Genomic DNA, 23,796 nt, shown 5'->3' on the forward strand with positions numbered 1-23,796 from the left:
GTCTGGAGGGAGACGGGACTCACGGGGGCCGTCGGGGGTGAGATGGGGCTCAGGGGGCAGTGGGGCCGTCGAGGGGGCAGGCGGGGCTCATGGGGGCCGCGTAGCTGTTGGGGGGTGAGACGGGGCTCACGGGAGCCACAGGGCTCTCGGGAGGGAGACGGGGCTCATGGGGTCGTTGGGGGGCAGACGGGGCTCACGGGAGCTGCGGGGCTGTCAGGGTGGAGATGGGGCTCACAGGGGCCACAGGGCCGTTGGGAGGGAGACGGGGCTCAAAGGGGCCATGGGGCTGTCGGGGGGGGCAGCCGGGGCTCATGGGGGCCGTGTAGCTGTTGGGGGGTGAGACAGGGCTCACGGGAGCCACAGGGCTGTCGGGAGGGAGATGGGGCTCGCGGGGTCATCGGGGGGTGAGACGGGGCTCACGGGGGCCACGTAGCTGTTGGGGGGAGGAAAGCAGAGAAGCGAAAGGGTCAGATGTCAGAGTGTCACTGTTGGCAGCCAGGTGCCCTCCCCAGCACTCTGTGTGGCAGGGAGGCCGTGGCTAGAGGATGGGCCCCGTCCCGGGGAACCTGCCCAGTCTGCTGGCGAGGGCGAGCGGGCGGCAGCTCAGTCAGAGTAGATGATGAAGCCCGAGAACGTGCTGTATTTGTTGTTGTTGCCCCCGTGCGCCTTGCCGCCGTCCAGTTTGATGAAGACCTCGTCGCCGGCATCCAGGTGCAGGATGACGCTGTTGCTGGCGTAGTCGTAGTTCTGGTCAGCGTCCTGCGCGATGGCGCTGGCCCGCACCTGGGGGAGGAGAGACAGCGTGGTCAACCCTCGCCCCACGGCCAGTCCCCGTCCCGGGGGGGAGGAGCTGTGTCGTACCAATCACCAGGGCTGTTCAGGGCCCAGACCCCAGGCCTTGCTGCCTCCCTTCCCACGGGCCAGCACAGCGTCCCCCAGCCCTGCCCTCTGACACTCCCCTGCAAGGCTGGGCGGGGGCCACATCACAGGGACGCTAACGGGAGCTGGAAACATGCAGCCAGAGCCGGACTCAGGAAGGAATGGAGCCGGAGAACTGGCGACCACTGGAACTGCTTCCTGGGGATCGGCGCGGATTCTCCGCTGCTGACGATGTTAAACTCAAGATTGGATGTTTTTCTAAGAGATCTGCTCCAGGGGTTACTTTGGGGAGCTCTACAGCCTGGGTCCTATGGATCAGCCTGGCTGATCTGGCCTTGGAATCTATGACACCGCCAAGGGAAGGGAAGGGAAAGAAAGAAAGAAAAAGAAAGAAGGAAGGAAGGAAGGAAGCAGCAGCTGGAGCAGAGCGAGCAAAGGCGAAGAGAGGAAAGACAGGATGGGGAAGGGGAAGAGGTGAAGAAGAAAGGAAAAGACGCCTTAGAAGAGCAGGCGAAGGAGCCGTGATGGGCAAGGTGAGGCAGCAGGGGAAGGGGCAGGTTGTAGTTTGGGAGGGAGGAGAAGATAACGGTGCTGAGGGAGGCGCGGTGAAGGCAGACGTTTCTGGAGGTGCCATGGCGCTGAGTGCAGCATGACTCTGGCGCAGACAGGCGCGGCATCATGAGGTCTGTGCTGAGAGTGCAGGGACCCCCCTGGCACCCGACAGACAGCCTGTTCTGAGGATGCAATTAATTTCCCTTTTCACTTGTTGATTGTGTTTCTGTTTCGAGGGGCACTGGCTGGGGTGTTCTGGCGCATCGATGCCGTGAGTGTGAGTCAGGCGGCGGGAAGGCTTTTGGTGAGACAGGCCCGGCTGGACAGCTCACAGCTCAGCCGCTCGGGTGATTGTTCCAGGAACTCCTAGGGGACTCAGCCCAAAGCAGGGCCCGGCCCACAGACTTGCCTAGAGCCAGTCCCTGCCCCACCCAGCTTGCAGGCTAACACCGGCTGGCCAGGCCCAGGATGGACCATCAGCCCACTGTGATGGATGGAGATTGAGCCACATTTTCATGCTGGCTACCAACTGTTTTGAAAGTCTGGCCCCTCAGGAGCTGCCCAAGCTCCCAGGGCGAGTCTGTAGCAGAGCAGAAAACTTCTGAGTCCCAGTCTGGGGCACAACAGTTTTGGTCTCAGAAAAGTTCCATGTAGAAATAACATTTATTCCCAGACTAAGTCCAGCAGGAAGGCTGGGAATGTATCCCTGTAATACGAGGTTAATCATGTGAGAAGCACAGGCAGCTACCTTGGCTCATTGATAAATAAAAACCTTTGTGCTACAGCTTGGCCCGAATAGCCATTTTTTGGTGGGGGGAGGGGGAGGGAAGAAGGGATGCCATTTCTAGGAGTGGACCAAACTAAAAGTGAGGATAATTTTCAGGAATTAAAAAACCCAGAAGCACTGGAGACCAGCAGGGGCCCGACTAACATGGCTGCCTGAAGTCTGAGCTCTGAGGGGATAGCAAAGTAATCTGCCTCCAGCAACCCTATGGGTGGCAGATGAACCCCCCTTTAGAAGTCAGAGGAAGAGCAAGGACAGCTATTCAAAGCTGGGGAGCGAGGGGAACAATACAGAAAATGTGCAAATGGCAGAAGTACTAAATGCCCTTTTTGTTTCAGTTTTCACCAAAAAGGCTAGAAGCGATCGGACGTCTAACATAGTAAATGCGAGTGAAAAGGAGGTAGGATCAGAGGCTAAAATAGGGAAGAACAAATTAAAAATTACTTAGATAAGTTAGATGTCTTCAAGTCACCAGGGCCTGATGAAATACATTCTAGACGAATACTCAAGGGGCTGACTGAGGAGATATTTGAGCCATTAGTGTTTATTTTTGAAAAGTCCTGGAAGACAGGAAAGAATCCAGAAGACTGGAAAATGGTAAATCTAGTGCGCATCTATAAAAAGAGAAATAAGGACAACCCAGGGAATTATAGACCAGTCAGCTTAGCTTCTCTACCCGGAAAGATAATGGAGCAAATAATAAAGCAATCAATTTGCAAACACCTAGAAGATAATAAGGTGATAAATAAGAGTCAGCATGGATTTGTCAAGAACAAATTGTGTCAAACCAACCTAATATCTTTCTTTGACAAGGTAACAAACCTCCTGGATAGGGGGGAAGCAGCAGACATGGTATATCTTGACTTTAGTAACACTTTTGATACTGTTTCACTCTATCTTCTCATAAACAAACTAAGGGAAAAAACCTGAGATGGGTGCATGACTGGTTGCAAAACTGTACCCAGAGAGTAGTTATCAGGGGTTCACAGTTAAGCTGGAAGGACATATTGAGTGGGGTCCTGTGGGGTTCAGTTCTGTTTAATATCTTCAGCAATGACTTAGATAATGGCATAGAGAACACATATAAAGTTTGCTGACAATACCAAGCTGGGAGGGGTTGCAAGTGCTTTGGACAACAGGATTAAAATTCAAAATGAACTGGACAAATTGAAGAAATGGTCTGAAGTAAACAGGATGAAATTCAATAAGGACAAATGCAAAGTACTCCACGAAGGAAGAAACAACCAGCTGCACACATACAAAATGGGAAGTGACTGTCTAGGAAGGAGTACTGGGGAAAGGGATCTGGGGGTCATAGTGGATCACAAGCTAAATATGAGTCAACCGTGTAATGCTGTTCCAAAAAAAGCAGACATCATTCTGGGATGTTGTGAGGAAGTGGGAATGTTCTGGCTGTGTTATGTGAATGCAGAGTGTGGAGTATTAACCTGGGAAAGTTGCAGGGGAGTTGGGCTGGGACTGCCTTGGGAAAGGGAGGATATCTGAGCATGTAACCTCAGAACACAGGATGAGGGTTGAAGGCCAGGTGACACCTCTGCCCGGAAACTGGACAAAGGCTGGGGCAGGAGCCAGGGGGAGGCTGAGTGAGAGGCTGGAGGCAGTTTCAGGTTGGGAACTGGCTGGGAAATGGAGAGGGGCACCCCAACAGGGCTTGGGCTTCCCAGTGGGGCTGTGGCCTCCCTGGGGGCCCCAGATGGACCTAACTAAAAGGGCTCCTGTTGTCGGTACCGGCAAGACCTGTTTTGAACTGTGTTCCTGTCATCTAAATAAACCTCTGTTTTACTGGCTGGCTAAGAGTCACGTCTGACTGTGAAGTGGGGGTGCAGGACCCTCTGGCTGCCCCAGGACCCCGCCGGGGCGGACTCGCTGTGGGAAGTGCACAGAGGGGCATATGCTGAATGCCCCAAGGTCAGACCCAGGAGATGAAGCCGTGTGAGCTTCTTGCCCTGCAGGCTGTCTGCTCCAGGGGAGAGGAGGCTCCCCAAAGTCCTGACAGACTTTGTGAGGAGCAGTTCCAGAGCATCGCCCAGGGACTCTGTGACAGATGTATTACCAGGAGTGTTGTAAGCAGGACATGAGAAGTAATTCTTCCACTCTACTCTGCGCTGATTAGGCGTCAACTGTAGTATTGTGCCACATTTCAGGAAAGATGTGGACAAATTGGAGAAAGTCCAGCGAAGAGCAACAAAAATGACTAAAGGTCTAGAAAACATGACCTATGAGGGAAGATTGAAAAAACTGGGTTTGTTTTGTCTGGAGAAGAGAAGACTGAGAGGGGACATGAGAACAGTTTTCAACTACATAAAAAGTTATTACAAGGAGGAGGGAGAAAATTGTTCTTGCTAACTTCTGGGGATAGGACAAGAAGCAATGGGCTTAAATTGCAGCAGGAGGTTTAGGTTGGATATTAGGAAAAACTTCCTTACTGGCAGGGTGATTAAGCACAGGAATAAATTGCCTAGGGGTCACATAGGCGATGTGAAGCAGGGGCATGTGGGGTCAAGTGCCCCCAGATTTCTGCTTGGTCTGCTGGGGTGGGGAGGAAGAGGTGCTCTGTCCTTCTCCCACTGCGCCTGCCCCCTGGTGGGGAGTAGAAGGGGAGGGACCACTCAGGGTCACTGCTCTGCAGCATGGCGGCTTCCTGAGAGAGCTTGGCTTGGGCAGTGGCCCGCCCTGTCCCCTCTGCTCCATGCCTGGTATCGGGAGCCATGAGTTGTCTATGCCTAGGAGGTTGTGGGATCTCTGTCACTGGAGATTTTTAAGAGTAGGTTAAACAACTGTCAGGGATGGTCTAGATAATACTTTGTCCTGCCATGAGTGCAGGGGACTGGCCTAGATGACCATTTGAGGTCCCTTCTAGTCCTCTGATTCTACAATTCTATATCTGGAAGTAGCAGGCTTGCCAAAGATAAAAAAAATTAATAAAGAAACTTTAGATAAAGAAATAGCAGAAGAAGAAATCTCAAAGGCAATCGCAAGTATAAAAAGTCGTAAAACTCCAGGATCTGATGGCATTCCAGCTGAGCATTACGAAGTATTTAAGGAGGTATTTGGGAGTTCCTTGAGATGTACCTTCAATGCCATTCTTTTAGGGGAGGAACTTCCACGACCTATGACAGAAACTACTGTCGTTCTCCCTAATGGTGGAAACGACCCTGGATTCATAGATTACAAGGCCAAAGGGAGCGTTTGTTGATCATCTAGTCTGACCTCCTGTATAGCACAGTTTAGCTTATTTATCTCTGATAGGCCCATATCACTTCTGAGTCTTAGCATAGAGATTTTAGCAGAAATACTAGCTAGCTGATTGCAGTCCATGTTCTCAGTTTATATAAACTCAGATCAGACCAGATTCATTAAGGACAGACAAATGTCAGACAATATTCAGAGAGTACTTGGAATCACCCATAATGCCAGCTCAAAAAAACATGCATTTCTTTTGAAACCTTTCTGTTTCAAGTCCTGTCCTCTATGGCCATTGGCCCCAGCTCTATCAATGGATAACTGCCCCTTACACCAGGCCAAAAGCAGTGGTGCGAGGTGGAATCACACAATGGGACGAGGCAGGGTTGTCTATTGTCTCCTTTCCTTTTTGCACTGGCCGTGCAGCGTTTTCCACTGAGGATAAGGAGCAATGAATCCACCACAGGAATAAAACTTGCAGACGCACATCAGAAAATAGCTTAATATGCAGCTGACGTAATCCTGTTTTTATTTAAATCAAATATTTCCCTAAAATTAGTAGAGAAAGAAATCCAGGACTTTGGGAAAGCATCTGGTTTTAATGCAAATTATGCCTAATCTGAACAACTAGCTATCAATTTGCCAGACCCTGCAATGTCATTCCTCCTGAAAACATTTGGGTACAAATAGGCAACAAATTCTAAAAGATACCTGGGAATTCAAATCTCCAGAAGAGGCCTATGATCTAAATGTCAAACTACTGCATCAGCAAATGAAAAGAGCTTGGAAGTGCTGGGGGCAGCATGCAGTTTCTTGGTTAGGATGCACAGCCATGATCAAAATGAACATTTTGTTCCATCTTTCTTGATTTAAAATCTTTTGTAGCCATCCCAGATCCAATCCTAGCAGGAATACAGAGAATGTTGTTAGAATTTATGTGGAATAAGAAAAGACCAAGAGTGACTGTATATACTTTGTACCGACCTATGAAGTAGGATGGACTAGCAGTTCCAAATATTTTGTGGTACTATCAAGCCAGCCAGGTCAAAGCAGTAGTGGATTGGGGGTGCTTCTAGTCCAATCAAATACTTGGCCTTTATTGAACAAGGGGATTGTGGCAGTGTAAACATTGCTAGATTACCATGGATTAATTAAAAATCATGCCCTCCAGAAATGTCTACACCTCCTTTAGCAAAGGCTACTCTATGGGTTTAGGACAGAACTAGAGACAAAATACGTTCTTTCCTTTTGCCGATAACAACCATTGCAAACAAGCCAGATCTTAACCCAAATCACAAACCAGAGAGCTTTAAAGGCTAGGAAAGCTATGGAATACGAATGGTTGGCCAGCTATTCAGTAAAGAAACTCTTCTAACTTATTTAGAGGTCAACACTACCTTTAATTGACTCACTCTCCCATGGCACCCGTAGTTTAAAGTTTGGCATCATGTTTCTCAACTTTCTAGAAGAGCTGTTTTATACAGAAACAACTGGTCAATTAGAAAACAAATCAAATTATAACGAATTTATATCAATCCTTGCAGACAATTTTCCGAACAAAAAATATCCAAATATGACACATGGGGAAAAGGAACTGGACAGACAAATTATCCCAAAAGAATGGGACTTGATTTGGAAAAGAGGACCAGCAACCTCAGTCTGTAGCACAAAAAAAGAAAATTTCTTTAAGATAATGATTCAGTGGCACTTCACTCCTGGCAGGTGATAGATAGATAGATAGATAGATAGTATTGAAAGAGGAGATTTTATACATTTATTATCAGAGGAGTAGCCGTGTTAGCCTGGGTCTGTAAAAGTGGCAAAGAGTCCTGTGGCACCTTATAGACTAACAGATGTATTGGAGGATGAGCTTTCGTGGGTGAATACCCACTTCGTTGGATGCATGGATGTATTCACCCACGAAAGCTCATGCTCCAATACGTCTGTTAGTCTATAAGGTGCCACAGAACTCTTTGCCGCTTATACATTTATTGTAGCCAGTCATTAAAGAGCACCAGGATGCAACCTGTAATTGTTGGATATTGATTACCAAATGACCTTTTGATAATGCTTCTGGGGCTTCCCAGTGGAAATGATCACACAAGAGGAAATGAAGAATTAATCTCTCATCTGCTAGTAGCTGCTCAGCTACTGAGAGCCTCTGTTGGAAAAAGAAAAATAGCTCAACCACAATGATTCAAATAACATGGGAGGTGTGTGTTATGGAAAAATTAATGCACCAATTATGTTCCCAGCAAAAGAGACAGATACTTAGATAGAGATTTGATTGCATTCACACTTGCAAAGAACCCAGCCCACCTGTCCACATTTTTTAAATATTAACATTTGATAGACATGCCTGGTTTCCTAAAAGATGTGTAATCAGGGATATCAATCAATTTAATTAAACTACCAGAAACAACATGTAATGGGCAACATAAAAATGCTCACTCTCTGACATGGTAACACCCTTTTAACCAGAGAGCTCCAGTGAGAATCTTGCTGTGCATCGTTTCGCTGAACAGACGCTCACTGTAGTAATCACTATGTTTTGTCTCTGATATTTCATGGCTGGATTTTTAAACCTGTTTAAACTTCCTATATAAAGACATTGTTTAAAAAAACAACCCAGCACTGTTCCCCAGTTTAGTGCCTCAAGGAGGGCTCGTCTAATCACCCTCGGAATGATTCTCTGTTGGGCGTGAGAGATTGTCTGCAGACAGGAAACTGTATTTATTTATTTATGTATGTATGCAGGAACTTGGCAGAAGCTGGACAGATGGTTTTGTGCTTCAGGCCCTCCGGGGGGACTCTGCCACACATTCCCCCAATGACCTTGGCCAAGTCACTTAGGGACAGATTTTTAAGGGTCTTCAGGCACCTACATGCAGACAGGCATCTAGTGGGGTTTACAAAAGCACATAGGCAGGTTAGGCACCTAACTCCCATAGACGTCAATGGGACAGAGGTGCCTCACCAGCTTAGGTACTTTCGTCAGTCTCAGTAGGTAGAAATCTTTGTGAACCTGGTCCTGAGGCCTGGATCCAATGCTCTTAAGCATGTGCTTAAAGAGTCCCACTGAATTCATGTGCTGAAGGGATTTGCTAAATCATTTCTCTGTGCCTTGGGTCACCATCTGTAAAATGGGGATAATGAGTCTTCCTTTCGTCCATCCTTTGTCTGTCACGTTTAGATTCGAAACTGTTTGGAGCAGGGGCCAGTGCAGCCTCCAGCCTGAGGGGTCCTGGGCCTAGGCACCACCGTAATATAAATAATGGAGTGTGTGTGTATGTATGCATGCGCGCGTGTGTGTGTGTGTATATATGTATGTATGTATGTGTGTGTGTGTGTAAGAAACTGTCTCAGAAACCAGGGCCAGAGTTTCCGAGGAAACCTGCCCCTTAGCTCTTTTGAAGATTTGGCCCCAGATGCCTGACTCCGCTCTCATTTCATGGGTGCGAATGGGGAGTAACCTGCTGAGATCAGTGGGGCTACAGCAGTGTAGAATCAATAAAAGTGGAGAACCAGACACCTAATATGGCCCCGTATTCTCTCTGAATCCAGAGGGGAGGATTTATCATGCATTTTTGTCAAGAAAAGGGCACAAACCAAACATCATTTTCAAAATATGGCACGGAGGGGGGCGGGCGAATTCTTCTGCCCTTGTGTGCATCTCCCTGGGCGTGGGAAGAGGACACAGACTGCTGGGGTTTGTTGGAAGGTTCTCGTCCATTTCACTAGCCGGATCTTCTGCGCTAGGATGGGGCTGGGGTCCTCAGTGCTGCAGGGGGCTGTATGTGTTGCAGACACAACTCTATAACAAATCATGGCTGCATAGGTAGAGGCCAGCCAGCACCATACCTAGACACTGCAAATCGCACTCGGCTCCCAGCGCCCCGGCAGCAGTGCCAGGGGAGGGGAAGGAGGTCAAGGGGCTTTCTGCCACCTTTGTGCCCACGCGATTCTGAGCTGCTCCAGGAGCTGTAACTCACAGCAACCCATTCTGCCTGCCTATGGTCTGTGGCACAGCCCAGAATCCCTGCACCAGCGTGTGCTGTGGGCCCACTCCCTAGCCAGGCCCAGCCCCAGGGCTTGCAAAGGGGCAGCCCAGAGTGACCCACATGGATCTGACACTGACTCCAGGCCAGAGGAACTCCCCATTGGCCAGCCCCCAGGTAGCACATCGCTAGCCCTGTGCCACAGCAGAACCGCCTGGCCAGAGCTGTGACATTGCCCAGCCACTCCACTCCTCAGCAGACCGTGCAGATGCGCTGCTAATGGACATGGTCCGATTGTTTCCTTTGCTCTTTTATTTTCAGTCACTTCGCAAACGCTGCTGTCACCTTGCCCCGGGATTCACATGATTTTATGAAGCAGGCGAGACAAGTGCAGAACTTGGCAGCGTGAGTGCAACTGATCTCATGGGAGGGGGAGAGCGCACAGCTCCCCAGTTTTCCAGGAACTCCAACCCCCCGGACACAGAGCAACCACCAGTAAACAGGCGCCTGCTCATCCAAACAGCACCCACAGCAGTGGATTAATAACCTGTGTCCCAGCTGGGCTTGGCACTTGCCCTGCACCCAGCAATCCAAAGGTGGGCAGAGAGGGGAGAGCGGACAGTGCTCACCAGAGGGACACAGCAGGGCTGACTTCCACGAAACATCCCCAGTAGAAGCCCACTCTCGCCTTCTCTTATTAGTTAGGCAGGGAAAACAGGCCAGCTCCCACCCTGCGGTGACCCCATTGGCTGTCATGGATCCTGCCCTGGGGTAACCTCTCTTGGCCTCGAGAGACCTGCGGTTAGTTTGGCCCCCTACTAATAATCTCCCTGTTCCATGGAGCCAGGAACCAAGGAGCCGGGCAGCCAGAGCCAGCACCCAGCTTGCAGGCAGCGCTGCAGGGGCAGGCTGTTGAGCACAGTAGCCTGGTGAGCAGAGCAGCAGGGGGAGCAGGGAGATGAACCACTGAAGTCGGCAAGAGGCTCCCCCTTTCTCTGGCACACGTGGAGGGATGGAGGTTGTGACCTGGATCACCGGGACAGTCCCAAGGGAGCCTGGGCCTGGGGAGTGGGGCTGGGCCATTTGGAGAGCATAGCCAAAATCCTCTTCCTGAAAGTCATTGTCCAGAATCGGCTGTGAATTTTTACGCTGATGAGCACTGAAGCTCTGTGCCCCTGTGGAGTGTGTGTGCCCCTGTGGAGTGTGTGCACCGCGTGTGGAGTGTGTGTGCACCATGTGTGGAGTGTGTGCACCACGTGTGGTGTGTGTGCGCTGCGTGTGGAGTGTGTGTGCCCCTGTGGAGTGTGTGCACCCCATATGGTGTGTGTGTGCACTGCATGTGTAGTGTGTGCGCCCCTGTGGAGTGTGTGTGCGCCATGTGTGGCATGACCTATGAGTCTATGAGTCTATGTGTGTGTGCTGCGTGTGGAGTATGTGCACCCCATGTGGTGTGTGTGTGCGCCCCGTGTGGAGTGTGTGTGCACGTGTGGAGTGTGTGCACTGCGTGTGGTGTGTGTGCACCGTGTGTGGTGTGTGTGTCCGTTGCGTGTGGAATGTGTGTGCTCCTGTGGAGTGTGTGTGCCGCGTGTGCGCCCCGTTTGGAGTGTGCGTGCGAGGAGGGGGGAATCACAGAGCTGGAGGTTTTACAGCCAGAAGGGACAGTAACAGTCCCCATGTCTGATCTCCTCAAGAGCAGAGGGCCAAACGCCAGGGTTCCTGCAGCCAGCCCAGAGTGTCTGCTTCCAGGGACAGATAATCCCCCATACCCCTGGTAGGTTGTTCCAAGGCCTGCTCACCTCCCTGTTAGCAATGTGCACCTCCTGCAGAAATCAAGGGTCTCCTGTGGCCAAGAATGCACTGATGGTGCAGTGGCCAGAGTGGCTGTCACAGAATTTGGTGCCCGTGTGCTATGAGCACAGAGGGGCCAGGTGGAGGTCACAGGCCTGCACTAGCTGGGGGAGGCGAATGCATTAGATCACCCACTAGATTCTTCCCACTCCTGCTGTCCAGAGATTGCTGGATCTAAACCAGGGGTAGGCAACCTATGGCACGCATTCGAGCTGGTTTTCAGTGGCACTCACACTGCCCGGGTCCTGGCCACCGATCCGGGGGGCTCTGCATTTTAATTTCATTTTAAATGAAGCTTCTTAAACGTTTTAAAAACCTTATTTACTTTACATACAACAATAGTTTAGTTGCATATTATAGACTTATAGAAAGAGACTGTGACGAACTGGGAAAGTTCTTAATGTTTTCTCTGAGTATTGTGTTGGTGCCTCAGTGTCCCCATGGCAGTTCTTAAGTATCTGGCAGAGCAAAGGGCCAGTGCACCTAAATGCCTGACCCTCTGTCTCCTAGCAACTGATGGCCTGGGCCCCTCCTCTGCAAAGGTGCCAGCTGAAGGTGTTGGAGACAAAGAGATCAGGTGACCTCCTGGCCCGGGAAAGGGGCTGAGGAGAGAGGAGGGGCTGGGAGGGGTTGTTAGTCTGGAGCTGGCTGGGGTGAAGGGTGGAGGGCAGACCTGGAGGTCTGGCTCACTGCCCCTCCAGAATGGACCCAGCCGAGGGGTCCGGTTCGCTGTATCTACAAGCTCTGTTTTAGACCCTGTTCCTGTCATCGAATAAACCTCTGTTTTACTGTCTGGCTGAGAGTCACGTCTGACTGCAAAGTGAGGGTGCAGGACCCGGTGGCTTCCCCAGGACCCCGCTGGGGTGGACTCGCTGTGGGAAGCGCATGGAGGGGCAGAGGATGCTGAATGCTCCAAGGAGAGACCCAGGAGGTGAAGCTGTGTGAGCTTCTTGTCCTGAACAAGTCTGCTCCAAGGGAGAGGAGGCTCCCCAAAGTCCTGACTGGCTTGGTGGGGAGCAGTTCCAGAGCATCGCCCGGTGACTCCGTGACAGAGACCTTCTAAAAACATTAAAATGTATTACTGGCACGTGAAACCTTAAATTAGGATGAATAAATGAAGACTCGGCACAGCACTTCTGAAAGGTTGCCGACCCCTGATCAAAACCACTGTTAGTCCTTCCGTATCGAACGATGACAGGACCCATTGGCCCTGACCGCTGCAAATGCTATGCAGGATTCTGCCTTGGGATAAGGCTGGGGGGGAGGGGGTTTGATCCCCTCTGGCAGTAACTGTTTAAATTCACTAGGACGTGGGGGAAAAATATTTACTAATGGGCTTTTCAGTCTAGCACAGAAAGAGATAACACCAGCCAAAGGCTGGAAGTTGAAAATTCTGACTAGAAATAAGATATAAATTCTTACCACACCGGTTAATTAACCATTGGAACCCAATTTACCCAGGCTGGGGGTGGAGTCTCTGTCACTTGCAATTTTTAAATCCAGACTGGCTGTTTTTCTAACTGCTCGGCACTGGGAATTATTTGGGGCAGGTCTTTGGCCTGTGCTGTGCAGGAGGTCAGAATAGATGGTCTAATGGTCCCTTCTGGCCTTGGGATCTATGAAGCTAAGGGAGGGTGGGAGCCAGCAGTGATGTGTTGTACTAGGGCTGTCAAGCAAGTAAAAAAATTAATTGTGATTAATCGCACTGTTAAACAATCATAGAATACCATTTATTTAAATATTTGTGGAAGTTTTCTGCATTTTCAAACATATTGATTTCATAGAATGATAGAATCATAGACTTTAAGGTCAGAAGGGACCATTATGATCATCTAGTCTGACCTCCTGCACAATGCAGGCCACAGAGTCTCACCCATCCACTCCTGCATCAAACCTATGTCTGAGTTACTGCAGTTCTCAAATCATGGTTTAAAGACCTTAAGATGCAGAGAACCTTCCAGCAAGTGCCCCTTGCTGCAGAGGAAGGTGAAAAACCCCCAGGGCCTCTGTCAATCTGCCCTGGAGTTAAATTCCTTCCCAACCCCAAATATGGCGCTCAGCTAAATCCTGAGCATGTGGGCAAGACTCACCAGCCAGCACCCAGGAAAGAATTCTCTGTAGTAACTCACATCCCACTGCATCTAACATCCCATCACAGGCCACTGGGCATATTTACCGCTAATAGTCAAAGATCAATTAATTGCCAAAATTAGGCTATCCCATCATACCATCCCCTCCATAAACTTATCAAGCTTAGTCTTGAAGCCAGATATGTCTTTTGCCCCCACTACTCCCCTTGGAAGGCTGTTCCAGAACTTCACTCCTCTGATGGTTAGAAACCTTCGTCTCATTTCAAGTCCAAACTTCCTGATAGCCAGTTTATATCCATTTGTTCTTGTATCCACATTGGTACTGAGCTTAAATAGTTCCTCTCCCTCCCTGGTATTTATTCCTCTGATATACTTATAAAGAACAATCATATCCCCGCTCAACCTTCTTTTGGTTAGGCTAAACAAGCCAAGCTCTTTGAGTCTCCTTTCATAAGACAGGTTTTCCATTCCTCGGATCATCCTAGTAGCCTTTCTCTGTACCTGTTCCAGTTTGAATTCATCCTTCTTAAACATGGGAGACCAGAACTGCACACAGTATTCCAGATGAGGTCTCACCAGTGCCTTGCATAACGGTACTAACACCTCCTTATCTTTGCTGGAAATACCTCTCCTGATGCATCTCAAGACCTCATTAGCTTTTTTAATGGCAATATCACATTGGCGGCTCATAGTCATCCTGTGATCAACCAGTTCTCCGAGGTCCTTCTTCTCTGTTACTTCCAACTGATGCCTCCCCAACTTATAACAATAGTTCTTGTTCTTCATCCCTAAATGCAGAAACACAAACCAACCCAAAACACCACCACCCACAGCAAAACAACCCCCCAACAAGCACCAAGACACTGCTAGAACACTGCACACTGCCTTCAGTAGCCTGTGTGTTCTTCTGCCTGCCTCTTGTAGTCTTCCCCCAAACTCCCCCTGTAAACTCCCACTCAAACTCCCCAGTTTACAGCTCTGTTTGCTGGCTCCTGTGCCGCTGCAGCTGTCTATTTCAATTACAACACAGAATACAAAGTGTACAGTGCTCACTTTATATTTATTTTTTATTACAAGTATTTGCTCTGTTAAAAAACAAAAGAAATAATATTTTCAATTCACCTAATACCAGTACTGTAGTGCAATATCTTTATCATGAAAGCTGAATGTACAAATGTAGAATTATGTATAAAAAAACTGCATTAAAAATAAAACAATGTAAAATTTTAGAGCCTGCAAGTCCACTCAGTCCTACTTCTTGTTCAGCCAATCGCTCAGACAAACAAGTTTGTTTACAGGAGATAACGCTACCTGCTTCTTCCTTACAATGTCACCTGACAGTGAGAACAGGTGTTCGCATGGCACTGTTGTAGCCAGCGTTGCAAGATATTTACGTGCCAGATGCACTAAAGATTCATATGCCCCTTCATGCTTCAACCACCATTCCAGAGGACGTGCGTCCATGCTGATGACTGGTTCTGCTCGATAACGATCAAATCAGTGCAGACCAACCAGGGCCGGCCTTACATAGGGGCGAACTGGGTGAAAGCCCAGGGCACCATTACAGATGGGGCACCTCCAGAGCAGGGGTGCCCCTCCCCCTGCTGCTCTGCTGGCATCTGCAGCCCTGCGGTTCTGCCCCCTGCCTTGGAGCCGCCCCTGACCAAGTGCTCCTGGGAGCTTCCCATTTGCTGTAAGGGGGAGTGGAGATGATATTAGGGTGTCCCCTGCCCCCCCCGCCCATGTACCCTATCTCTGCAGCGCGGGGGTGGGATGAGGACACTGTTCACCAAGAGAGGGACCAAGCTGCTCGCAGCTGCGGCTGTGTCTGAAGGAGCTTTCCTTCAGGCTGGTGAGTGCCACTCTCTTAAAGGGGCAGCAGTCAGAGTCTCTCACACTCACACACGCCGTCTCTTTCACACTCACCCCCCAGCACATACTTATCTTGTTGGTGTTACTTGTTGGTACTTCCTGCAATGCGTGTATGTGCTCTGTAATTTATTCTTTCACAGTGCTGTTACGTTAGTGCAGGGCTAGGCAACCTATGGCACGGGTGCCGAAGGCGGCTCGCGAACTGATTTTCAGCGGCACCCACACTACCCGGGTCCTGGCCACCAGTCTGGGGGGGCTCTGCATTTTAATTTCATTTTAAATGAAGCTTCTTAAACATTTTAAAAACCTTATTTACTTTACATACATGAATAGTTTAGTTCTATATTATAGACTTATAGAAAGGGACCTTCTCAAAACGTTAAAATGTATTACCGGCACGTGAAACCTTAAATTAGGGTGAATAAATGAAGACTCGGCACAGCACTTCTGAAAGGTTGCCGACCCCTGTGTTAGTGTTTTGACTGGTCTGTGCATTTCATTATTTTATTTCTCTCTCCTGCTTACGTTGAATTCTTTGAGTGCTAAAATGCCTAACCTGTCCTGGCTGGAGCAATGATCATTATTACTGTTATTACCATATTGTGCTTTGGCATTTGTTATTAAAAGTGATACAATCAAATATTAGTATTCTTCTAGAATGTAACTTTAGCTTGTACTAACCTTAGCAGCACCAGTTTAAAAAACATTAGTGAAACCCATAACTGTAGACACTGGGCACAGGAAGGACACTTATTTTCAAATTGTATTTTTAGTTATATATGTAAAATAACTTAAAATTTGCATGAAAATAACTGCAGTTCCAACTCTGATACCAATGGCAATGATGGAGTCAATCGTTAGTGAGTCACATACATGATTGCGATCTGTAAACGTAAGTGCCAAAATAATTAGAAAAATAAATCACCTTTCTTAATAAAAGAGAAAAAAACCTTAATCTCATATAGTAAAATTATGTTTTTAGTGAAAAACAATTGACTTCAATAGAGCAGATAAATAGAGTAGATAATAGCAGTGACACAGATTTTACGGGGATTTTATTTATTGTTATGTATCTCTAATAAAAATAGTGTACGAAGTATCAAATCCGTGTTTCTGAGATCTGTCGTAAAGCTCCAGAACTGATACCTCAAGGTTTGGGAATATTTTGCTGTGTTATCTCCCGATTGTTCTAAATTTACATATAAACTTTAAACGTGGCTTTAATTGGCATTTGTAGATATTTTTTCTTTCTTTATATAACAATTAGATACAGTGCTGCTGTCAGCTAATCCCTAAGTTATTATCTGCAAAATCCTTAGAGTTTTCAGGTGCCTAAGTAGTTCCTGGAATCATGGTTAAAGTTTCCTTCCCCCCCACCCCCAATCTGAAATGGTCCCTGGGTGAGCCAGGAGGCCGTGGGCTCTGGCAAGATGCAGCCCACGTGTGACGTGAGGCCATGAGCCACATACCGAGCATCAGGCACCTCAAGCCACAGCAGCAGCGCAGAAGGGTGGCAACACACCATGTGCCAGGCCACCCTGACTTCTGTGCTGCTATTGGTGGCAGCGTGGCCTTCAGAGCTGGGTGCCCGGCCAACACCCACCAGTATCAGACCACCCTGCCAGGGCTTAATTTGTGCCAGGGCTGAGCGTTTGCCTCTGGCATCTCTTGTAATACAAATTAAACACTGGGGGAATCAGCAGGGCCTAGAGGTGATGGGTGGGGGAGCCCAGAGAGCCCATAGGGGCCAGAAGTGATGGGAGTCACCAAAATACAAATTCGCCCAGGGTGCCATTTTCCCTACGACCGGCCCTGAGACCAACACATGTTCATTTTCATTATCTGAGTCAGGTGCCACCAGCAGAAGGTCGGTTTGGGTTCTGTAGTTTCCGCATCAGAATGTTGCTCTTTTAAGACTTCGGAAAGCACGCTCCATGCCTCGTCCCTCTCAGATTTTGGAAGGCACTTCAGATGCTTAAAACTTGGGTCGAGTGCTGTAGCTATCTATAGAAATCTCACACTGGTACCTTCTTTGCATTTTGTGAAATCTGCAGCGAAAGTGTTCTTAAAAGGAACAACATGTGCTGGGTCATCATCCGAGACTGCTCTAACCTGAAATATATGGCAGAATGTGGGTAAAAAAGAGCTGGAGACATACAATTCTCCCCCAAAGAGTTCAGTCACTAATTTAATTAACATATTTTTTTTAATGAGCATCATCAGCATGGAAGCATGTCCTCTGGAATAGTGGTCGAAGCATGATGGGGCATACAAAAGTTTAGCACATCTGACACATAAATACCTTGCAATGCTGGCTACAGAAGTGCCATGCAAATGCCTGTTCTCACTTTCTGGTGACATTGTAAATAAGAAGCAGGCACCATTATCTCCTGTAAATGTAAACAGACTCGTTTGTCTGAGTGATCGGCTGAACAAGAAGTAGGACTGAGTGGACCTGTAGGCTCTGAACTTTTACATTGCTTTGATTTGAGTGCAGTTATGTAACCAAAAAAAAATCTACCTTTGTAAGTTGCACTTTCACGACAAAGGGATTGCACTACAGTACCTGTATCAGGTGAATTGAAAAATACTGTCTTTTTGGTTTATCTTTTACAGTGCAAATATTTGTAATAAAAAATAACATACACTTTGATTTCAGTTACAACACAGAACACAATATATATGAAAATGTAGAAGAACATCCAAAATATATAATAAATTTCAGTGGCTATTCTATTAACAGTGCGATTAAACCTGCTATTAATTTTTTTTAGTTAATCACGTGAGATAACTGCGATAAGCAACAGACGTAGTTTGCACCCCTACAAGGGCCCCTTCCACCTTCATGCATAGTCCTGCCTGGGGTGACATTGGGAGGCAAAAAAGAGGGGCAGGGAACCTCTTCTCGCCACCCCTAGGAGCACAGACCTCAGCGGGGAAGGATTCCAGCCCAGAGCTGCCTTGAGGGCAGGTTTGGATTAGCACAGGGGCTTTAGGGGCTGAAGACTATATTTTGAGGCCTCTTCAAACTATATTTCATTTCGTGCATTGTTCTTCGGTTGACAGCTGTGGGCGAGGTCTGGCTGCAAGGACCTCCCATTTGGCTCCCACTGCTGGGTGTCAGCTGTCCCCTCCTGCCTCCCGGGGAGCAGAGCTCCCGCTTCCCTCAGGAGCCTCGCCTATTGTCACTGGGTGGGCAGGGGTGGAGGGAGCCCTCCTCCCCCCACCTCCTGTGAACAAGGCTGGCTACATACCTCACCCTCCCTGTAACACCCAGCTGGGGGGGACAACCCCACAGCAGCTCCCCCTCCACTGCCTGAGAGACAGGGATGAAGACCCCTAATAGGAGCGGATGTGAGGCTGTGTGGGCTACAGATGTTGGGGGCTGGGCAGATGGGGCTAGAGGCAGAACTGCTGGGGGGCTGGCTAGATGGGGAGGCTAGAAATGCTGGGGTCTGGGAGGGCTGAATTGATGGGGGCTGATGTGATGCAGTAGGGACTGTCTGTGTGGGGGATGGGAGAGCCGGGGATGTCTTTAGGTGAGGGATAGGACCTAAGCCTGTAACCTGAGCCAGGTGGGGGGGGAGGGGGTCAGCACCTTTGCCCGGGAAGCCTGACTAAAGGAAGGGGCCGGATGGAGGGAGTTAGTTCAGTTTCAGTTTTGGGCTGGGTGGTTGGAATTCAGGGAATCCTAAGCTGGGATCCAAGCACCCTGAACCCCCAGAAGGACTCGATTGAGGGGTCCTGGTTGTGCCTCCAAGCTCTGCTGTAACCTGCATTCCTGTTGTCCAATAAACCTTCTGTTTTACTGGCTGGCTGAGAGTCACTGTGAGTCCCAGGAAGAGGGGTGCAGGGCTGGACTCCCCCATACTCCGTGACAGCTGGGCAGACACACTTCACTTTATTTTCCCTAATTACCATCATGCCATGTATTTAATTTAGAAACTTTTCATCTACATTTAAACAGATCGGAGCTAGGCTGTGTCACTACATGCCAATTTACAGTGGTGCACTTCTAATCAGGCACTTAATCAGATGGTTTGTGACATAAACTGATCTGTGATTGACACGCTTTCATCAGTTAACTCGATGGATCCTGCCTGGTACCTTTCTGGGGGGAAAAAGACAGTTGGTGTGAGTGTCAAAATCCCAGGCCATAAGGAAGGGAAATGAGATGTCCATTCATTTCTTGTGAGTTTACCTTCTCATTTGAATCTCACTGTTTTAAGAGAGTTAATATCAACAACACAGTGTTCTAACAGCATTACAGTGTGTTTGTATAATGATTGGCTAGCAAGATTCCTCTGGAATATTGTCTCCATACACTTAACCTTTTATTCTGAGATTACTGGACCCAATCCAGCACATCACTCTGGAAAAGCGGTGACCCCTGGCCAGGGGCAGGCTCACTAGAGAACAAACACCTGAAGAACCCTTTGGCCCTAGAGAGCATCCTTTAGCCCCCCGAGATTTGACACTGCGTTACCCGGGCCACTAGAAAATGTAACTGAATAGTGACAGCAACTTCCTAAGCAAATCCAGGAAACAAAACAACATCCTCAGAGGTGTTACCATCTATAACCCTCTGACCACACCTACATCTCCAATTATGCTGAATAGCTCTGCAGATGGACTTCAGAAAAACAGGAGTCACTTACTACACCTCACAGCCTCCAGAAGGGACCCCCTCAAACAGGAAAGCATCACATGATCTCACACACTGCAAGAAAGAAATCAGGAAAGTCACCTGCAAATCATGCAAGAAATGCAAGAACAGCTATCAGAAAAACCTGATGACAGCCACCCGACACAAAAACAAAAAGTGGAAACAACTACAACTACTCCACAACCCCTAGAACACCATCTCCTGGAGAAACCATGGCACCAATACCCCCCTCATGGACACTACATAACACACGGACATCATCAATTTATCCAGACTACTCCCAAGTGGAGCTGAATTATATGTACTCTAAGGGACTGAACTTCCGCACCACCACAGAACCTGATGCCTGACAAACATGTGGAGGACAAGAAGAATTCTTCTGCCAAAGAATTCTTTCACAACAGTGACATCACTCAGCTACCACATCCCCACTGACCATCATAAGAAAAAATTAATCATCTGACTGGACACTGCAGTGTGGACATAACCACACTGTTGATCATTACATTGATTGCTTCAGGAAAACAATTGACAGTGGAATCCTTAACAAACATCACATCCATCACAATCTCTCCACCACTGAGAGGACAGCTATAATGTCCCTGAAATCAAACCAGCAGGCAAAGGGGGCACCATCATAGGCCTCAACTGTAATGACTATGTTAACGAGGCCGATAACATTCTGACACCAGCAGCAATAGAAGACCTCACACCACAGTTTACCCAGGAATTTAAGGGTGCCATCAAATCCTTCATCAAACAACCCCTGAAGAAACTCTACAAACTCATCCCCCATGAACCCACCCCGCAGACCTTCTACATGCTCCCCAAGATACACAAACAAGGGTGCCCCGGCAGAACCATCCTATCTGGACACAGCACACTGACTGGAGGAATATCAGGACTCATAGAAACCATCCTCAAACCACTCACCAAGCAAAAGCCCAGCTTCTTCCAGGACACAACTGACTTCCTCCACAAACTCTGCAACATTAACAACCTCCCTCAGAAAAACCTCCTCACCACCTTGTGTCACAGAGTCACCAGGCGATGCTCTGGAACTGCTCCCCACCAAGCCAGTCCAGACTTTGGGGAGCCTCCTCTCCCTTGTGGCAGACTGTCTGCAGGGCAAGAAACTCACATGGCTTCACCTCCTAGGTCTCTCCTTGGAGCATTCAGCATATGCCCCTCCGTGCGCTTCCCACAGCGAGTCCGCCCCGGTGGGATCCTGTCGGGACTCCCCTCCATTTCCCAGGCAGCTTCCAAAATTGCCAAACCCCCTCCAGCCCCTCCTCTCTGGGCTTTGTCTCTTTCCCAGGCCAGGAGGTCACCTGATCTCGTTGTTCTCCCACACCTTTAGCATCCCCTTGCAGGTGGGAAGGGCCAGGCCGTTAGTTGCTAGGCGACAGAGGGTTGGCCATAACTGAGGCACCCACACAGTATTCAGAGGAAACATTAAAAACAGTCCCACTTTGTCACACCTTGCACGTTTCCTCCCTATTCATCCACATCCTTGACAATGGCGGCATCGCTGCCTGCCTCAAATATCTAGGAGACAATGGACAACACTCAGATGTCCACCTGTAGTGGTCCCTCACTCTCAGTTGGGGAGAGAGGCCACTCCGCCTCACTACAGGCAGACAGTAACCAATAGTCTATGGGGAAGCTCTGGGCAGGGCAAAGCACAAAGTCTTTAGATCTCAGCTTTCTGGATGGAACAGACAGTAGTCCCACCATCGCTGGTGCAGGCCTCTTGGCCTGGAATGAGTCTTCAGCCACCCCAGGTGTGGGATGGCAGCAGGGGGTAGAGGGACCTGGGCCCACCCCACTCCACCAGCTCCCAGCCCAGGGCCCTATAAGTGGCGAGCAATCCTACCATTGGGATGGGGGCTAATTTAGCTACAACTAATCAGGAAAGAGATCTTGGAGTCACTGTGGATAGTTCTCTGAAGTGTGCAGCAGCAGCCAAAAAAGCAAATGGGATGTTAGGAATCATTAAAAAGGGATAGAGAATAAGATGGAGAATATCTTATTGCCCTTACATAAATCCATGGAACGCCCACATCTTGAATACTGTGTACAGATGTGGTCTCCTCATCTCAAAAAAGATATACTGGCATTAGAAAAGGTTCAGAGAAGGGCAACTAAAATGATTAAGGGTTTAGAACGGGTCCCCTATGAGGAGAGATTAAAGAGGCTAGGACTTTTCAGCCTGGAAAAAGGGAGACTAAGGGGGGATATGATAGAGGTCTATAAAATCATGAGTGGTGTGGAGAAAGTGAATAAGGAAAAGTTATTTACTTGTTCCCATAATATAAGAACTAGGGGTCACCAAATGAAATTAATGGGCAGCAGGTTTAAAACAAATAAAAGGAAATTTGTCTTCAAACGGTGCAGTCAACCTGTGTCCAGGGAGGTTGAAGTGTTCTCCTACAGGTTTTTGTATACTGCCATTCCAAATATCTGACTTGTGTCCATTTATCCTTTATGTAGGGACAAGCCAAAGAAAGAAACCAACAGAATTCCACTGGCCATCACCTACAGTTCTCAGCTAAAACCCCTCCAACGCATCATCAGTGATCTACAACCCACCCTGGACAACAATTCCTTGCTTTCACAGGCCTTGGGAGGCAGGCAGGTCCTCGCCCTCAGACAACCCGCCAATCTTAAGCATATTCTCACCAGCAACCACACACCGCACCATAGTAACTCTAACTCAGGAACCAATCCATGCGACAAACCTTGATGCCAACTCTGCCCACATATCTACACCAGCGACACCATCACAGGGCCAAACCAAATCAGCCACAACATCACTGGTTCATTCACTTGCACATCCACCAATGTAATGTATGCCATCATGTGCCAGCAATGCCCCTCTGCTATGTACATCAGTCAAACTGGTCAGTCCCTATGGGGCAGGATAGCTCAGTGGTTTGAGCGTTGGCCTGCTAAACCCCAGATTGTCAGTTCAATCCTTGAGGGGGCCATTTAGGGAACTGGGATAAAAATCTGTCTGGAGATTGGTCCTGCTTTGAGCAGGGGGCTGAACTAGGTACCTCCTGAGGTCCCTTCCAACCCTGAGATTCTATGAAAAAGATAAATGGACACAAGTCAGATATTAGGAATGGCAATATACAAAAACCTGTAGGAGAACACTTCAATCTCCCTGGACACACAATAGCAGATTTAAAGGTAGCCATTCTGCAGCAAAAAAAAAAAAAAATTCAGGACCAGACTCCAAAGAGAAACTGCTGAACTTCAATTCATTTGTAAATTTGACACCATCAGCTCAGGATTAAACAAAGACTGTGAATGGCTTGCCAACTACAAAAGCAGTTTCTCCTCCCTTGGTTTTCACACCTCAGCTGCTAGAAGAGGGCCTCATCCTCCCTGATTGAACTAACCTTGTTATCAATAGCCTGATTCTTGCCTGCATATTTATACCTGCCTCTGGAAATTTCCACTACATGCATCTGAGGAAGTGGGTATTCACCCACGAAAGCTCATGCTCCAATACATCTGTTAGTCTATAAGGTGCCACAGGACTCTTTGTCACTTTTTACAGATCCAAACTAACACAGCTACCCCTCTGATATTTGCCATTTTGTTGCCCCATCACTTAGTTTTGTGAGATCTTTTTGAAGTTCTTCACAGTCTGCTTTAGACTTAACTATCTTGAGCAGTTTAGTATCATCTGCACACTTTGCCACTTCACTGTTTACCTCTTTCTCCAGATCATTTATGAATAAGTTGACTAGGATTGGTCCTAGGACTGACCCTTGGGGAACACCACTAGTTACCCCTCTCCATTATGAAAATTTACCATTTATTCCTACCCTGTCTTTTAACCAGTCTGTTCCCTGTCTTTTAACCAGTTCTCAATCCATGAAAGGATCTTCC

General features: G+C 48.3%; 1 protein-coding gene across 1 annotated transcript in view; it reads right to left on the minus strand.

Annotated features, from left to right (window-relative positions):
• Positions 1-391: 391 nt before the first annotated feature.
• C1QL1 (complement C1q like 1) overlaps positions 392-23,796 on the minus strand; it is a 62,113-nt gene continuing 38,708 nt past the window's right edge. Inside the window, exon 2 of the mRNA XM_030541582.1 lies at positions 392-783. Within this exon, the coding sequence (XP_030397442.1) occupies positions 604-783 (180 nt within the window). The 3' untranslated portion in view covers positions 392-603. The remainder of the gene's footprint in view (positions 784-23,796) is intronic.

Source organism: Gopherus evgoodei, chromosome 23 (genome assembly GCF_007399415.2).
Source record: "Gopherus evgoodei ecotype Sinaloan lineage chromosome 23, rGopEvg1_v1.p, whole genome shotgun sequence".
Classification (NCBI taxonomy): domain Eukaryota; kingdom Metazoa; phylum Chordata; order Testudines; family Testudinidae; genus Gopherus; species Gopherus evgoodei.